General features: G+C 41.0%; 1 protein-coding gene across 6 annotated transcripts; it reads right to left on the bottom strand.

Moving 5' to 3' along the window:
* Positions 1-7358: 7358 nt before the first annotated feature.
* On the bottom strand, positions 7359-17431 carry LOC108429724. 6 transcript variants are annotated; one of them, XM_017701672.1, is made up of 8 exons: positions 16367-17431; positions 15610-16108; positions 14941-15332; positions 14647-14745; positions 13576-13774; positions 12752-12850; positions 12308-12395; positions 7359-10899 (listed from the first exon to the last, which is right to left on the bottom strand). In XM_017701672.1, exon 8 carries the CDS (start codon positions 9786-9788, stop codon positions 8790-8792), a length of 999 nt encoding a protein of 332 aa, XP_017557161.1. In that variant the 5' UTR covers positions 9789-10899; positions 12308-12395; positions 12752-12850; positions 13576-13774; positions 14647-14745; positions 14941-15332; positions 15610-16108; positions 16367-17431; the 3' UTR covers positions 7359-8789. The 6 variants fall into 6 exon arrangements, with proteins under 6 accessions (XP_017557161.1, XP_017557164.1, XP_017557165.1 ...); XM_017701675.1 differs by having other exon boundaries at positions 15610-15669; XM_017701676.2 differs by lacking the exon at positions 16367-17431 and having other exon boundaries at positions 7359-9122; positions 9939-10899; positions 15610-16351.
* Positions 17432-18867: the final 1436 nt, after the last annotated feature.

Raw genomic sequence — 18867 nt, 5'->3', positions numbered from 1 at the left:
AAGCAGCGAAGAGTCTTTAAGAACATGTCATGAATCTGACAGACCTTTTCTTAGGACCTTTTTCAGGAAAAAATGAAAGAGAAAAATAAAGAAGATTGTGGTGAATGAGGCCCAATGCCTTCAACTTACTTAACCCCTTAAAATCCCAGGCTTATTACATATTCAGGCCCTTTATTCAGTAACTTCTGGGCTTCATTGCAAACTGGCTGAGCTATTCTTAGGATGTAGAACTGTGTAATAAAGCTTTGGGCCCATTTAAGGGATTAATCCATTTAAATTCTCTGCTTATTATTCAGTAACTGCTACATATCTTTCAATAAATACTTTTTATGGGTCTACTAAGTGCCATCATATCACCATTTTAGCCAACATATTGACACCAAGACAAAGTCTCAGGGACTGATGAAATCTGGATGGGTGTTTAGATGCACAGAGCTCTAGAACTCACACATTCTGTTTTGTTGTGTTGAATAACTCTGTGGGTAACGTGTTTAGATTATATAATATGTACATTTTAGTAAACAAAACCATGTTGTAATCTCTCAAATGGAGCCTGCAGCACCCAGCACATCTAGGAACAATGTGGTGCAGAGAGTGCTGTCCAGTGTTCTGTCCAGTAGTCACTCTGGAGTTCAGTCCATCATGGAGGTAATTGCTTCCTCCCTTTATTTAATCATTTCACCATTAATATTTATTGTTTTTTAATGGATTAAAAAATAATTGAGCATTTTATTTACTGAAACTGTATTTATTTTTGTTTGCTTACCTTTATTTAATTCTGCTCTGTAGTTCCGAAAACAGATCTCTGCTCAGCCTGTTCAGGTTGAGGAAGAGGAGCTTAAGGTCAAGTCCCCACTTCGTCCACTGGTGCCACTTGGAGCTCCGGTTTGTCTTTTTAATTTTATAAACCTAGCTTCTTCTTCTTCTTTCAGCTGCTTCCTTTAGGGGTCGCCACAGCAGATCATCGCCACCATCTTGCCCTATCCATTGCCTCCTCTACTTTTACACCAACCATCTCCATGTCCACCTTCACTACATCCATAAACCTTCTCTGAGGTCTACCTCTTCTCCTTCTACCCGGCAGCTCCATCTCCAACATTCTTTGACCAATATATCCACTATTCCTCCTCAGCACATGTCCAAACCATCTCAACCTGGCCTCTCTGGCTTTATCTCCAAACTGCTCCACCTTCACTGTCCCTCTGATCTGCTCATTTCTAATCTTAATTTTATAAACCTAGCAAATAGATTAAAATATCTCTTTATTTCAGTGTTTACACCATGGCTCTCTCACTGTCCACATCGTGGGATGCTATCAAGTGTAAAGTCATCTTAATCGTGAATATATTAGGGAATGATGTGAATGGATGTCTATGTGTTTTTCATCACTATACATATAAGAAGCTGCAGAGATTGCAAGTAAAACAGTATCCTTAGAGTTTAATCCAGTCTCACTGTTATATGTGTATTCTGTGGGTTTGTGTTTGTGTTTATTATCTAGCCATGAAACTATAATCAGTTGATTTTGTCTACATGGATCAATTGTGCTGGTTCTGGTTGGGCTGAGCCCTGCACCAGCTCACATACAGAAAGACACTCAGTGTATGGTGAGGATCACTGTCGGGAGGATGGTGAAGTCGTCCAGGCTGCAGCCCTTCGAAGAAAACCTCACGTTCAATGAAGTGAAAGACTTCTCCATAGAGGTTAGTGTTACTTATCAGTGTCTTCTTGTGTACAACAGATAAATAATTAAAGTTAAAATGAAAGATACTCTGGTTAGTAAATTTTTATATTACTCAAATGATGTTAATCATTCTTGATGCCATCTTAAGGGCCATATCATTACTGTATTTACGCAAAGGAATTATATTGAATAAGCACTCGAAGGGATGAGGGACCAAGTGAATTTAAGTGCTCACATCAACAAATCAATGCAATCTGAAGCAACTGCCTTTTCAAACCCTGAAATATGCAAACAAAATTAGCTTTAAGATACTTTAACATTTTATTAGTAAACTGCACCATCTGTTATACAGGAATGCTGATAAAGTACATTACTTTTCTATCTTACTAGTTAGTAATTGAAAGACTACACAGCTGGCAGCAACAACAAATAATGACAATACATTACGGTTCTAAACCAAACTTTATAGCTGGACAAAGAAGTTATTCACAAATTGCAAGTTATAGGGTAAAGCACTGCCATGCTCATGTGTCATATTTCTTATGGAAGTTTAGCACAATAATATTGTTTACCACAATAATTGTGTAAAAGTTAATTGTTTCCTTCAATTTACATAATCATGCAAACTAAGTGAGTAGCTGCTCAGATGGTTAGAAACTGCACAGATGAGAAGAACTGCTTTTCCAAAATGATTGAAATCCTTCTGGCCTTCCTGACTGTGTTTGCAGATCCAAAAAGAAGAGGATCTAGGGGTCCAGCTGTCCAGTTCAGTAAAGGTGGATCTCTTTTGATGGAGATTCAGCTGCCCCCAAACTCATGGGCAGCACCACCATCAAGCTGAAGGAAGTCCTTTATGTGAGACACACCCTCATTCACACATCTGTAGAACGTTTTCTTTTAAGCCACTCAGTGTCTCTGATTACCAATAATGTCTTACATAATGCTTCTTTTTTTCCAGCAGAAATCATCAGTTAGCCAGCAGATGGATTTGAGGCTTGGAAGCAAAGTAAGTCATGCTTCTGGAATATTACATTATTTTTTCTGTTTATGTGAAAGAAAAAGAGATGTAAGATTGATTTCTTATATTTTCAGAAAGTGTGCAAGTTGGATGCAGACCTGACCTTTACATACGGGTCCTTTGGCTATGGATACTCTCACCAGGTTGGCGTGGTTACGACCCGGTCTAGGTTTAGACTGTAATAGACGATGAGAGTGGGTTCTCTCCCCAGACCTGCTGCCAGACCAGACACCGGACACTGTTTAAACCAGAAAATGACTGGTTAATTTCCTTCAAAAACTCAAACAGTTGAGGTGATGACTTCAGGGATGAGCAATTATCAAAATAATAAACACAACTAACGATTTCAAATCTAACTGAACTGAAAACAATAGAAACAAAAGACATACAGGCTACTCTAACTCCCTTCCTTAAAACAAGAGAAAAAAAAGGTAACCAAAACAAAACGGCACCCGTCCCCTACTATTTCCCAAGCTCTCAAAGCGTAATCAGACAACCACGAAGCAAATAAAGCAGAGAGAAGTGAAGAGTGCTGGGCTGGTCAGGACAGGTGTTCTTCCAGGTCAGGTTAAAGGGGGAAGGAGCCCCGAACGTCTCCCAAGATGGTCGCTCAGCGACCTTTTATACTGCCAGGCGCCCCCGAGTGGCCAATTATGCACCTGTACAAAACAACAATGAGAAAAGCACACAAAATGGCCACAAACAGACACAGAGAAGAGCAATTACAACTGGGGGTCGTAACAGTGTTCAGAACAGATGCAGATTGTACTGATATCTACAGACGTGTGGTTGCCATGTTATTGCTTATAAAAAAAATACGATTTTGATGGTGAGTGCATTGTTTTTCTCTCACTGTAGATGAAACATCCTGGAAGAAAGATGGAGAAACTGGTGGAGGAGTCCCTCTTTCTCCGCTGCCCTCCTCCTGAGGACAGAAGAGATCCACACTAGTGAGATATATAGCCATTCTTTAAAACAATTACTAAAATAATATTTATATAAGCATAACATGCAGTTAACAAACTACATTGTTTACCAGAAGAATTTTGTACTTGATCTTGAAGACCAGAACTCGCACCAGCTCTCCCTGTAGAGTGAACCAGACCCCTGAGGTGTGTGGGATGGTGGTGCACATGCTTACCACTTCTGTATAACTCCAGTGCTAGTGTGGTGTATTGTTGTGTTAGATACTACACTGAAAGCAAAGTAATGTTGTATGTGACAGATCCGGTCTAAAGAGGCGGAAGAGAGAGGAAGAGAGGAGAATAACGAAGATGGAAAGGCAGAGGAGACAGTGAAAAGAGGAAAATCTAAATGTAAGACGAGGAAGTAAGGCAAGGCCTCGTAGTCTCCTCAGCCAGCCTCACTCCCAGTGTCATTCTCTTATGGCCTCCCAGTCTCCAGTGGACAAAACTCTGATATAAATTTCCCCCCTACCTGGGGGAAAGCTTCTCCAGCAGAGCGCCGTTGCATGGTGGTGGAGGAGATTCGAAGGCAAGAGGAAGCATCCAGGTGTGCCAGAGCAGTCAGTCAGCCGCAGCAAGGACGATGGATGAGATGGAATGGAATTGCCAAAAAGAAAATCTCCTGGAGCGAGCTATGGAACATGGAGTCTAACAGGCTAAGCGTTATCATAAAAGCCACTTATGACATTCTGCCTACGCCAGCAAACTTACACCTGTGGCTTGGTGAGGACCCAGCATGTTCCTTGTGCTCAGCCCCAGCAGGCCTCAAGCACATCCTTGTGGGCTGCAAGACCTCCCTTTCTCGAGCTTGCCACCACAGCTGAGAGAAATAGTCACTGGCTTCAAAGAAAGGAAATGGCATGGGGGCAAAGTGACCACTCAGTTCCTATGCGACACACACCCAGGTCTGATCAGCCTGTGGTGGGCCTGCCACAGAGGAGGGTGTCTTGTGTTAAATGCCCGAAACACCTAAAGATACTGGGGTACACAACTGACGATGTGTCGCGTAGAGTAACATCACTGAGTGGTCCAAGCAAGGTCTCAACTGGAAACTGAACTACTTGGGATTGAAACGCTGAGTCCTTTTGCGTAACTGTAATACTTCTAGTGTAAACCAGAAGGTTTGTTCAATTTATTTGCATTTTTTCATACATGGGAAGAAGTGGATAGTTCCCAAATCCCCTGTCTCAGCCACAAACAAACACACCAAATATACATACATCATTCTGTCATATGGAGCATGGTGGCTGAACATCTGCTCTAGTACAAGAGAGATGACGATACCACAATTCTATAATATCTCCTCCTTCCTGTTTGTCAAAATGAACTTCAAACATAGAAACTCGATTGTATGCTCAAAGAATATATATTCAGTCATACATATAAAGGTATACTAAATTCACACATTACCTAGAGAATATTTGGTAATTGAATTAAGAAAATCAACATCGGAAGAAAAATCACAGGTCTTAACTTGTTAAAAGAGAATGTCTGTGTGGTGTTTTACCACCAGATTGACAATGATGAACAATCCCAGGATCCCAGTAGAAATAAGAACTATTTTTTAATACCTGCAGTATTCAGCCTTGTTCAAATTCTAATCCATAGAAAAATAACATTTATGGGGTGGACATTACACTGTCTCTTTATGTATTGACTTACATTTACATTTTACATTTACAGTATTTAGCAGACGCTCTTATCCAGAGCGACTTACAAGAAGTGTTTTGTCAATCTAGAGAAAGTATCTTTGCTAGTTACCAATAGCTTAGAGAAAAAGACAGTCCTGAGCTCAGATACGGCTAGAAACAAAAATGTCACTGCAGACACCAAGAGAAAAAGAAACAGAGTTTAACGCAGAACTTATTTGATCCGTGATCTAATTACACACAAGTCTTTATCAGATCTTTGTTTGTCTCACCCAGAACACAAAATGACGCCTATGACCGACTGTTGGTGAATCCCCATGAGCTTCAGATACTGGTACACGATGTAGTGTTTTTAATCTGATATTTCCATGCATGAATAGAAATCGTCCATTCCTGCAGTCCCTCTGTTGGCCACATTTCATAGCTTTTTAAGCCATCTGACAGAATGTATAGACATATAGCTTCCATTACACCCATCCCAATTCTTATAATGAATTTGGACTGTTGGGTTCCTGAGGCCCGTTAGTTGCGCTTCAGAGTCTGTTCTGCCCCACAGTACAGAATGGAATGTGGTGTCTGAAGCTCAAATGATGATGAGCGCCAATTTTCACAGCTGTCCAGCCAGATTTCCAGTCTCCTGCTCTGAGACCCTCCCGTTCTCCTGCTCTGATGGTCTGCCCAGTCTCCAGCTCAGCCGGAATCCACACATCTACAGGTGAGTCAACAACTTATTGCCATTCTCATGTTCAGCTTTCTCAGTGTTTACAGTTCTTTCTTTTTCTTTGGCCTTGCTGTTTTCAGGTTATGGATTTTTCTTGTCTGCCTGTGCCTGTGGCCATGACACTGAGTACTGGATGCCCCACTGAAGCTTTTCATCTCATGTGGCCTGCCTACAATTGTGGTTTACAGATGGCACTGATCTAATACCAGGTATCAGAATTGGGTGGTGTCAGCAGAAAATGCTTCATCAGATATTGGAGAGAAAAATATAATGAACTCCATCCAATCATTTAACAAATCTAGCTGAAATAGCTACATTTCCAACTTCTGTATCTATGTCCCTCTTTCTTTCTCTCAGTATTGTAATAACTGCTTGCACACCACTCACAATAAACTTCATGTCCCCTCTGATGCAGCAAGACGCATAGAGAAGAAACAAGTACAGGATGTCTGATGGCGTAATGGACTGCATGGAAAGGAGAGGCAGGTCAGTGTCAAACTTTAAGGCCTATGTTGAGACTAGTATGCATGAGCCACACTGAACTTGGCCTGGGCAAATTATTTTGTGATTTTGTGGAGTTAAAACTGACAGCTATTTTCTTTTTTTTAGGATTTTAGGATTATTCTTGCTCTATGTCTTAAATCATATTTGCAAAGAATTTAAGGACTTTTATCAACAGCATAGCAACATATCTGTATTGTCCTTTTAACAGATATGGTTAATCAGTGGTCAGTTTTTTTTTTTTAAATCAAGGGAGATGTAAATGGAGTCAGGGTACTTCAAATACATCCAAGACAATTTAGTGTGTAATTCTCAAATATCAGCAGAATTAAAATGCCGGTAATGCTTTATAATACTGTTCCATACTTAATAAGTAACTAATCAGGAAATAAGCAGCAACAAACAAGTAGTGCTGCATTATTACTTAAGTAACTACTCTTAACTACCAAGGACTACTAGTTAACTACTCAGTAGGTAATAATGAACTAATGATTAATTCACTATTAACTAAACAATAACTACTTAGATACTTAGAATAACTACTTATAAATTAACAATCAAATTCATTATTAATTGCTCAATAGCTTTCAGTAGTTTTAAAAGGTTCCTGGTGAACTGCTGATGTAACTTCTAATAGTAGTGAAATGCACACAATATAATGGATTATACCCTGCCGTATTCAGTAGACCAGTCTGCTTATCTCTTATCTTTAGAAAACAAAACACCATTTGTGTGAGCTAAACAGTGTTCTGCGGTGGCTGTAGCAACTTCTTTACTTGTGTCTGCGTTATTCAGAGAAGAAACTTCCACAGGCTCCGTGTAAGAAGGAACAGAAAACGGTTGTTTATTCCTGACTGTACACGTTATGAAATTAAATTAAAACAAACTTTCAAACCATAGTTAGGTTGTTCCAAAAATGAGAAGCAACACAAACCGTAACGCCAAACACGGTAAGAAAACTGTTGCTACCTGTGTCCTACTCTGCTCACTCCAAAACTACCTAAAAACATGTCCCACTCCAGCACTGTAGCTCGTAGCTCTTAAAGTGACAGAGCACCTAATTTCTGAACATAAACAAATGGAGCCAGAAGACATTTGTATCTACATAGTCAGTACAAATATCACTTTTGGCATATTAATACTGTGTTAAGCAGCAGTATATACCTATTTACATTTACACACAATGCAAAAGATGATCTTTATATTTTGGCTCCTACATACCGGCCCCTAATTGTCCTCTTGTTTAGAGTCAATTACCAACAACTAAAATAGGGAGCCAAAATTAAACAAAAATAATTCTTCTACCGAATGTCTTCGTTGCTTGATTTACCATTTTACCTGGTGCCAGAGGTTACTAGCACATGGCACACCGATGGAGGACAGTCTTTACCACTGCCTCATTCAGCTTCTTGCAGAAGACAGAGCTTGGTGATTGGTCTGTACAACATGCTTGTCTTGGTTTTAATACGGACCTGAAGCACCAATACATTTTTATCAGGAATCTCTTCTACAACTTTGCCCATGACCCAGGAGATGCGTGGAGCAGTATGGTCAACAATCAGCACAATGTCCCCAACAGTGAAGTTGCGTGATATGCGAGTCCACTTCTGGCGCTCTTGTAGCTGAGGTAGGTACTCTCTTGTCCATCGTTTCCAGAAGATGTCCGCCATGTATTGGACTTGTTTCCATCTTCTGTGGATGTACAAATCTTCCTTCACAAAGAGTCCAGGTGGTAAACATGGCTTAGCATGAAGAAGCAAGAGGTGATTGGGAGTGAGCGCTTCCAAGTCATTTGGGTCACTAGAAGCCTTGGTAATTGGACGACTGTTAATGATGGCCTCAGCCTCACACAAAACAGTGTGAAAGCCTTCGTCATCCAACATCTGGAGCTTCAAAGTGGCATTAAGAATCTTTCTAACTGATCGGATCAGTCGCTCCCAGACTCCACCGTGATGAGAACCAGCATGGGGGTTGAACGTCCACTGAATTCCCCTTTGACGTGTAGTATCCTCGATCCTGGAAATGTTCCACTTTTCAATGGCTCTCTTCAGCTCACGCTCAGCTCCAACAAAATTTGTCCCGTTGTCAGAGCAAAGAATCTTTACTTGGCCTCTTCTTGCAAAGAAACGGCGAAGGGTGTTGATAAAGGAGTCTGTGTCTAATGATGATGCCATTTCAATGTGGACTGCCCGCACAGCCAAACAGGTGAAGATGACTCCGTACCTCTTTACAATGCTTCTACCCCATCTAACTACGAATGGGCCAAAGTAATCAACCCCAGTGTTGGTGAATGGGGGATCATCTGGAATGATCCTGTCACAAGGTAGGTCAGCCATCTGCTGTTGTCCAGTGACACCATGTACTTGGAAATAACTTTCCTTATGGCAGCCTTAGCACCAGGAATCCAAAATTTAAGTTGCAGCTTAGACAGCATATGGTTCCGACCACTATGACCTAAGCTCTGGTGGATCTCTCTGAGGATAAGATCCGTCACATACGAGTTCTTGTGCAGGATAGCTGGGTGTTTAACTTCTTCAGGCATAGTTGATTTGTGGAGTCGTCCGCCTACTCTAAGGATACCACCCTGAAGAATAGGATTGAGCTTATAAATGTGACTACCTTTCTTCAACCTGTCACCTTTACGCAGTGCTGAAATCTCTTCTGAGAATTTTTGCTGCTGACTGAAACGAATGATCTCAAGATCTGCCACCTTTAAGTCTTCCACTGTAAGATTGCTTCCTCTAAATTCATTCTTTAAACTCTGTATCATTCTACAAATTTCTAATTGAGGACGAGAAGCCTCTAGTTCCTTTCTTTTTCGACATAAGTATATTAAAATGTTCTTAACCTTTAGGATCCAGGCAACAGCCTTTCTTAGGCGGAACCAAGAGGAGTAGTTTTCCAGAAACTGCTGAACTGTATCCACCTGCTCCTCAGCTACAGTAGCACTGACTATAACATCTCTGACTTCTGGATACTCAGTGGTAAGATTGTCAGGGTGGTCTGGATTTTGTGGCCACTCATCCTCGGGCTTGATCAAACTTGCATGAACTTTGAGCCCTCTTGACATGACAGACAGTTTTAGAATAGTCTCCACACGATTGGCGACAAAGGTGCGGAATCTGCTGGTTCTGTTTCCTATGTACTTGAGCACGGTGGTGCTGTCTGACCAAAACACTGATTCTCTGAGCTGATGCTCTGACCTCAATGTCAAAAAATTTGCATATGAAAATATGACGTCATATGTCATGTGTATGTCTGGAAGGTTACCAGTGGGGACCACATCTTAAATGTTTTTTTTTTTTTAATGTCTTTTTCCCCTCAATTTTTAAGGAAATATTAAACATAATTCACATGAACTCCAGATCATATCAACAGTCATCAATATTCTTTTGCTCACCTGTTCTCCAGATGTCATCAAGATTTTTTCCTCACCCTTAGCTTGCTCATTAGGTGTTCTGACACATTCTGCAAAGTTGCTTTGTGACAAACAGGTGTAAAAAGCACTACATAAATAAATTTGTATGTCAGTGCAGTATTAGAAAAAAAAAACTTGATCAATTTTTTACTCCAAATATATCATTTGTAATCTGCATTTTCCTTTTAACGTCTTTTTTTGTTGTTTTTTTTTTTACAGATTGGGTGAACTTGTAGTTATACAAAATCTCTCGGGTGTTGAACTGGTCATAAAATTTCTTGGAGTTAGAAAAAAGAGGAATGAAACGGTACAGCATGGAGATACAACAAAAAAGAGATAGAGAAAGCACAAGAGTTGTAGAAAAAGAAAGGGAGCAGCTTGTAAATGGTGTAGAAATTATATAATAGAGAGGTGGAATAACAGAATGAAGGGAGGGAAGATGCTAAAATGAAAAGAAAAAAGTGATCCACATCGGAACAGAGACGGATAGACAAATAGAAAGACAAATAGATCAACAATTAGATCCATAGATAGACAGATAGACAACAGTCAGATAGACAAATAGACAAAGACAGACAGACAAATAGGCGGATAAAAAGGTACCATCTTTTTTCTTTTTAAGAGATTAGGTGAAGCCTCTACGGTCCAAAAAACCAAACTGATAAACAAAACAGTAGGTCACAATGACCAAACACATGGACCGCAAGGCTAATTGTTTACATCCTTTTTTCACTCTCTCTTTGATATGCAGTTATGCGATTCTTCACATAAACCTTAACTGCTTCCCAGTTTCTGGATTTAAGTGCTGCTGGAGTTGCACTTATACATTCTATACATTCTTTTTTACCAAGAACTCTGCCAGAGGATATCCAATCCATGAATTTGTCTTCCACCGCCTTGATCTCTTCAGAGGACTATTGTCTTCTTTTTGACTTCAAAGAACCTAAAGAACATCATTCATTTATTAATTTGTCTTCCCATTTTCAAAATGGGCAAACATCCAGTAAATCTTCATCTGAAATACTTATACTTTACAGGAGGGATATTATGATTCGCTGTTTATTTGCATTATTTTGTGTGTCATGTAGACTTTTGAGCATGTAGAGTCTAAGAATCAAAATGAGCATAATAGGTCCTAATAGGCCAAAATAATGTTTTGGTATATTTTATTCTACACAATTCCTAGAATTAATGGATTGGCTATTAAATATGCAGAGTTAGTAACATATATCATTTGAAATAACAGAAAGGGGTAGATTGATAAAGAAAAAGGGAGAGAAAGAGGAAACAGTAACGAGCCAAAAAAATGACAGAAAGACACGTAAACAGCATTCAGACGAGTCACATTATTATGACCAGTTTTCTACACTCGCTATCCATCCTTTCAGGTCCACTGACCGTATAAGAGCTCTGTGTAGATCTATAATTACAGACTGTAGTCCATCTGTTTCTCTAATACTCTGTTAGCCTCCTTTAACCCTATTCTTCATTGGTCAGAACCCCACAGGACCACCACAGAGCAAGTGTTATTTGGGTGGTGTGTTAGTGTGTGCAGTGCTAGTACAAGTGGATCAGACACAGCAGTGCTGCTGGAGTGATTAAACCCCTCAGTGTCGCTGCTGAACTTAGAACAGTCCACCAACCTGAAATATGCAGCCAACAGCTTCCTGTGGGCAGCATCCTGTGACCACTGATGAAGGACTAAAGCAGGGGTCACCAACCTTCTCCTGGTGAGCTCCTTCCTGCAGACATTTTAGTCAGCCCTAATCCACCCCACCTGATCCAACTCATTGTTGTCTTCAGAAGTTCTGATTAGCTGAATGGGGTGTTTTAGATTTGGGTTGGAGTTGAAACTTACAGGAAGGTAGCTCTCTAGAAGCAGGGTTGGTGACTCCTGGGCTAGAGGATGACCAACACAAACTGCTGCAACAGATGAGACTCTGTCTCTGACTTTACATCTACAAGGTGGAGGAACTAGGTAGGAGTGTCAAAGAGTTGACACAGTGATTAATCACTCCAGCAGCACTGCTGGGGCTGATCTACTCGTACCTGTGCAACGGACACTAACACCATGTCAGTGTCACTCCAGTGCTGAGAATGACCCCCCTTTAAAATATCTGCTCTGTGGTGGTCTGGTGGGATCCTGATCATTGAAGAACAGGATTAAAGGAGGCTAACAGTGTATCAGAGAAACAGATGGACTACAGTCCGTAATTATAGTGCTCCTATATTATCAGTGGAGCTGATAATGTGGACAGTGAGTGTAGAAGCAAGAAAGTGGTGATAATAATGTGACTCGACTGTGTGTTACAGCAGGCTTTACTCAACTGAATGTGGAAATGAATATATACCTTTGGAGACTGAAGGCGACTGAGGTTTTTGCTGTTGCTCTGCATACCTGTACTGACTCTGACTGGTCTCTGTCTGCAGGTGCTTTCTCTGAAAAGCATTGTAGGAAAGGGGGAAGGGTAGGAACGGGAACAGTGATATTTATAGACAGGAAATAAACTGTCCCTTTTACAACATGAGAAATAAATGTGATTTAGATATGTTAAAGTGACAGATGGATAGACAGAGGCAGGTAGATGAACACATGGATGGAAAAGATGGATAAGATGAAAGACAGATTTGGAGAGGGGTAGATAGAATGACAGAGTTAGATAAAGGTGAGTAGGTAGGTAGACTGATAGAGTCAGAGAGGGATAGATCAATAGAGAGTTGGGAGGAGGTAGAATCATAGTTGGACGGGGTGAACATAATTATAGATAGAGTTGAATGTGTAAACTAATACATACCTTTGGACACTGAAGATGACTGATGAGGTTTTCGTGGTAGCTCTGCATTCCCGTTTTGATCTTCAGACTCTGACTGTTCTCTGTATGAAGGTACAGTCTCTGACAAACACAGCAGGAAGGGAGAGGTTATTCATATACAATAACTATAGTTCCCAAGTGTCTTGCAACCTTCTAGGTTCCTGATAATACTAGTCACTCACGATAAAAGACATTATTTTCCCTTTTGGCAGATATCCCAACATTGAGGAGAACTACAGTAGGAATGGGAACAGTCTATAAATATTACAGTGAATAAATTGGTCACTTTTACAACCGACTACAAATTTAAGTGACTACAATTTTTATCCCTACTGTAGTACATGGCATGAAAATTATGTTTTTATTACTGTCTATAAGAAGGTAATGGTACTAAAGCATGCAGATGCAATGAATGTAGTTGAAGGATTAGTAAAGTGTGGACCTCAGTGGTACCTATTAAACTGTTATTAGAGCTGAAGCATTTTGAGAACATTAGTGTTGTGAACACGGTTTCCTTTATTACATAAAAGATCCAACTGAATTCTTCTTTCCTTCGATTAACTATACTAAAACTAAGAGCTCTAGCCACTTCCAGCTTGTTCTTATGAATTCATTCCAAGTGTCTTGCCATCTTACAGAACAGTTCTGAGCAATACAAGTAGTATTGTTTTTTGTTGTACATCTTTCTGCCATGTACTGTCTTCTTCAGTTTCATATCCGATATTTCACTACTGTGATCGCCATCTCAATTTGGCAAGTCTTTAACTACTGTTGAGGTAGATGGTAGAAGGGGGTTTTGTTTTTACCTTTGCTTTTGTTGTGTGAGGTCACTTTATCATGCGATTGTGTTCTGGAGTCGGTCTCAATTCTTCTCTTTTTAGGTGAAGGGATCCTTTCACTTTCTTCAGAACTAGTCTCAGATGTGTCAGGAATGTACCCGTCTTCACTATTTTCAGCACTGCTGACTGATGCATCAGGGGTGTATCCAAGTAATTTTCTTGTCAACTAGAAATTGAACATTCAAGATAGCTTTAGTTTTTATCTGACTTGTAATTTATTGTTTTAATTTATACACTTAGTAATAAACAGTATGACATCCAAATTGAAATGAAAACTGCTCAAGGAATTGGCTAAAATAACTCCCGACAATGTTTATTACAAAAAGATTTACAAATTAGGGCTGCAATGAACCTCCCTCAAACAATTTTCTCTTTGTGAAGCACTGGAAGTTGATGTTCACTGCCTGTGTTTTTCACTGCCTTTTTTAAGTTTTTGGGCCTGTGCTTTTGTACTTTTGCGCTTTGTACTTCTTGCAGGGAATGATTTGAAGAGGGATGTCATCCCTCTGTTAAAAGAAAAGTACAAAAATCATCCCACTTGCAAAACTGCCACCCATTTTTTGATAGTGTTTGGATTAATGTAATTAAGTGATACGATTAGAATCTACTGATCTAAAATCTTCATTATACATATTTTAATTCTGCCCATATTTACACACTAAATTGCCTTGGATGTATTTGAAGTAACCCCATTCCATTTACATCTCCCTTGATTAAAAAAAAAAACTGACCACTGATTAAACATATCTGTTAGCAGGACAATATAGATATGTTGCTACGCTATTTTCTAATAATCCTTGTATTTTTATTGATAAACGAAACATTGTGTGTACTGCATTTTGTCTGTGATGGGCTGATTAAGCCATAATGGAAATAGTTGTCAGTTGTAACTCCATACTATTATACTTATACCTCTTGTACAATATTGTGTATTGATACTATTGCCATCACCACATAATTTGCCCTGTACTAGACCAAGTTCAGTGTAGCTCATCCATACTAGGCTCAACTTAGGCCTTGAAGGAGCTTGACACTGACCTGCCTCTCCTCTGCATGCAGTCCATTACAGCAGCAGACTTGCACGTTCTTCCTCTCTATGCATTTACTGTGAGTGGTGTGCAAGGTGTCATCATATTACTGAGAGAGAGAGAGAGAGAGAGAGAGAGAGAGAGAGAGAGAGAGAGAGAGAGAGAGACAAGGACAAAGAAAGAGAGAAGTTGGAAATGTAGCTATTTCAGCTAGATTTGCTAAAGGATTGGATTGGGTTCATTCTTTTTTCCCCTCCAATATCTGATGCGGAATTTTCTGCTGACATCAACAAAATTACAATACCTGGTATTCAGTGCCACCTGTAAACCAGAATTGTAGGCAGGCCAAATGTGTTGCCCAGCTTCACTGGGGCTTCCGGTACTCTTCGTCATTGGCACAGGCAAAAGTCAGTACACAGGCAAGCAGGCACACAAGAAAAATCTATAATCTGAAAAAAGTGAGGCCAAAGAAAAACAAAGAACTGTAAACACTGAGAAAGTTGAACATGAGAATGGCAATAAGTTGTTGACTCAGCTGTAGATGTGTAGAATGTTGAGTAGATGGAAGCAGGATGATGCTGTTCCTAATGAGCGCCAATGCTGGTTGTGAGACTTCCGGCTGAGCTGGAGACTGGGCAGACCATCGGAGCATGTGAACGGGAGGATTTCCAGGAGACTGGAAATCTGACTGGGCAGCTGTGAAAATCGGGGCTCATCATCTTTTGAGCTTCAGACACCACATTTCATTTTGTACTATGGGGCAAAACATACTGAAGCACAACTAACAGGCCTCAGGAACCCAACAGACCAAATTCATTATAAGAATTGGGATGGGTGTAATGGAAGCTATATGTCTATACATTCTGTCACATGGCTTAAAAAGCTATGAAATATGGCTAACAGAGGGACTGCAGGAATGCACCACTTGTATTCATGCATGGAAATATTGGATTAAAAAAATTGCACCATGTACCTGTATCTGAAGCTGAAGGGGATTCACCAGCAGTCGGTCGTAGGCTGGTCATTTTGTGTTCTGAGGAGACAAACAAAGATAAAGACTTGTGTGTAATTATATCATGAATCAAATAAGTCGATACATAAAGAGACAGCGTAATGTCCACCCCATAAATGTTATTTTTCTATGGATTAGAATTTGAACAAGGCTAAGTACACGTATTAAAACATAGTTCTTATTTCTACTGGGATCCTGGGATTGTTCATTATTGTCAATCCGGTGGTAAAACACCACACATTCTCTTTTAAGAAGTTAAGACCTGTGATTTTTCCTCCGATGTTGATTTTCTTAATTGAATTACCAAATATTCTCTAGGTAATGTGTGAATTTACTATACCTATTCTGCCCCTACTCGTGTGTGTGTGTGGCTACAAGCTCGGCAGATAGACAACAGGTTTCCCAAGAAAAGCCGGATGCCAAAATTCTCTTCAAGCTTTACTTAAGATTCACTGTAAAACTGTAAGCAAACATACAAAATATATCCTAGTTACATTTGTTTGTGTAGTGTATTTGCATGACACTGTACTTTTAAAAGAACAGAAACCGAATCGTTAGCTTAAGGCTAACGTCTATGGAAAAGTCCATATAGATGCTAGCGATTAGCGTTTACAAATTAACTTGAGACATAGAACTTATTTTCGTTCATTAACCAAGGTTTACATCAAAAATAGTCTCAGTATAAAGCTATACAGCAACTGAACATAAAAATACTCACAGGCAAATGTTTTCCTGGCCATAAAATGCAGAGTAAGAACCGTGACTGTTTGTTTTCCTCATACAGCCTGAACACTGAAAGTGCAAATAAACGCTGCTGCGACAATCTTGACCACTGGAGGTCTCCCTTTTGCCCAATGTTAATAACAGAACATCACACTCCCCGCCCGTTATAATGCTTTATAACACTATTCCCTTTTTAAAAGCAGAATAACCTCCGAGATGGGCCTAGAATAAACCTTTTGAGTACCCTGTCTGACTACTTTTGCGTCCACTTTGCGGACTTTACATTCTTTGCTGGGAATAGCGTTCACAACCACTCAAACAGGACACTTGTTTCTCTTGACTTGTGTATCTTTAAGATGCACAACATCTCCTTCTGTCAGGTTTGGCTTGTCCACGTGCCACTTTCGCCTTGGTTGAAGTGACGTCAGATACTCTTGACGCCAGCGTTTCCAGAAGGCATCAGCCAGAGCCTGGACCTGCTTCCACTGCTTGCTGTAGAGGTCTTTGACGTTGTACTCGAAGAGACACGTATCCCAGGGGATCATAAAGTCCATTAACAGTAGACAGGATTCCCCTTCTAGTGAATGGCTTCTGTTCTCTGGATACGCGGAAGGTGAAAGTGTCAGACTGTAAATTCCAAGTCAGTCCTAGAGTCCGTTGTAGTGGCAAAGGGTCTACAGTTATCTCCAAATCCACTAGGTTTTTGGCCCTCTCCTCAGGGGGAAAGGTGTCCATCACAGCCCGACTGTCGGATGCTATTTTGTGTAACTTGATGCTTGACTCTGCTAACATTTCCTTTGTTCTTTTCAGGTCCGAGATGGCCTCGCCTTCAGTGGGAAAAGAGGAAAGCCCATCGTCGACGTAGAAGTTCCTCATAATGAATTGTTTAGCTTCAGCACCATGTTCTTTCTCACCATGCAGGGCCGCTTTCCTCAGGCCATATATGGCTACTGCAGGGGAGGGAGAATTCCCAAAGACATGCACTTTCATGTGGTACTCAGTGATCTGCTTGCTTGGGTTGTTATCTTCAAACCACAAGAATCTCAGAAAATCACGATGCTCTTCCTGGACGATGAAGCAGTAAAACATCTGTTGAATATCTGCTGTCACTGCTATGGGCTCTTTGCGAAAGCGCATGAGGACTCCCAGTAAGGTATTGTTCATGTCCGGCCCTCGAAGAAGAACATCATTGAGGGAAAGGCCCTCGTGCTTGGCGCTAGAGTCAAACACCACACGGATTTGGTCTCTTTTCTATGGGTGATAGACACCGAAGATTGGTAAGTACCAGCATTCTTGTTGTGGTGCCAGTGCTGGAGCAGGCTCTGCTTGGTCTGCGTCAAACATTGCTTGCATGAATTTGAAGAAGTGTTCCTTCATGCCTTGTTTCTTTTCCAGCATGCGACGCAGGGACGTGAGGCGATTGATGGCGTGTTGTATGTTGTTGGGTAGCCGTGGCCTGTTTGGTCTGAAGGGCAGAGGTGCTACCCAACAGTTTGCTTCATCCATGTAAACCTCCCTATCCATGAGGCCAAGGAAAAGTTCGTCTTCAATAGACATGCCAAGCTTGTCATCATGCTGTGTACTTTGAAACACATTTCTGCTCAGACCATCTACTTCGTTACTGTGACTGAATGTAGAGGCACTTGGAAAGCTGTGGATAGGCTCAAGGCTGTCAATCTTCTCCTTAACAACTAGGCCGCTGGTGCATGGGCTGAGAATGGCGTGGCGCCCACATTCCAGCGCACAGGTTCTGAAGACGCTGACACTGGTTGTCCTGTGAGTTCTTCCCAGGCACACGTCCCCAATAATCACCCATCCAAGGTCGAGCTGCTGGGCGAACGGTGAGCTGTGAGGGCCGTTACACTGTTCTCATACCTTGTGCACCTGGATCAAATCCCGTCCGAGGAGGAGCAGAATAGCCGCGTCTGAGTCTATAGCTGGGATTTTATCCACCAGGTGCTCAAGATAAGGATGATGTCTGGCTACCTCTGGTGATGGTATTTCAGACCTGTCGTCTGGCAGCATGTCACATTCGATCAAGGTAGTTAAGGGAATTTGAGTGTTGCCATCTAGCGATTCCACGATGAAGTTGCTGGCACGTCGTCCTGCAGTCTCAAACACCCCCAAGCATGTCCTTAGAGTGTAAGTTGTTCCTTCTCCTTTAATGCCAAAGTGCTCAAAGAACTCTGTTCTGCCCAGTGACTTGTTGCTTTGTTCATTGAGAACTGCATAGGTCTTCATAGCTCTGTCTCTTTGTCCTGCAGGATACACAAGCACAAGCACAATTTTGGAGCATGACCTTGAGGTGTTAACACTGCCACAGACTTTTGTGCATTTGGGATTCACTGATGGGACAGCCTTCACTTCCTGTCGCTGCTCCCGCCATGGTCTGTACAAGCCTGTTGCACCTCAGCTTTCCATGGGGCAGGCCCAGGATGCAGTGCTGAGAGGTGTTACACTCCTTGCACCGCACAGGCTTGACACAGTCTTTAGCCA

This window comes from Pygocentrus nattereri, chromosome 23 (assembly GCF_015220715.1).
Source record: "Pygocentrus nattereri isolate fPygNat1 chromosome 23, fPygNat1.pri, whole genome shotgun sequence".
NCBI classification, from domain to species: domain Eukaryota; kingdom Metazoa; phylum Chordata; class Actinopteri; order Characiformes; family Serrasalmidae; genus Pygocentrus; species Pygocentrus nattereri.
The sequence above is the reverse complement of the archived record's forward strand: the minus strand, read 5'-3'. Positions and strand labels throughout refer to the sequence as shown.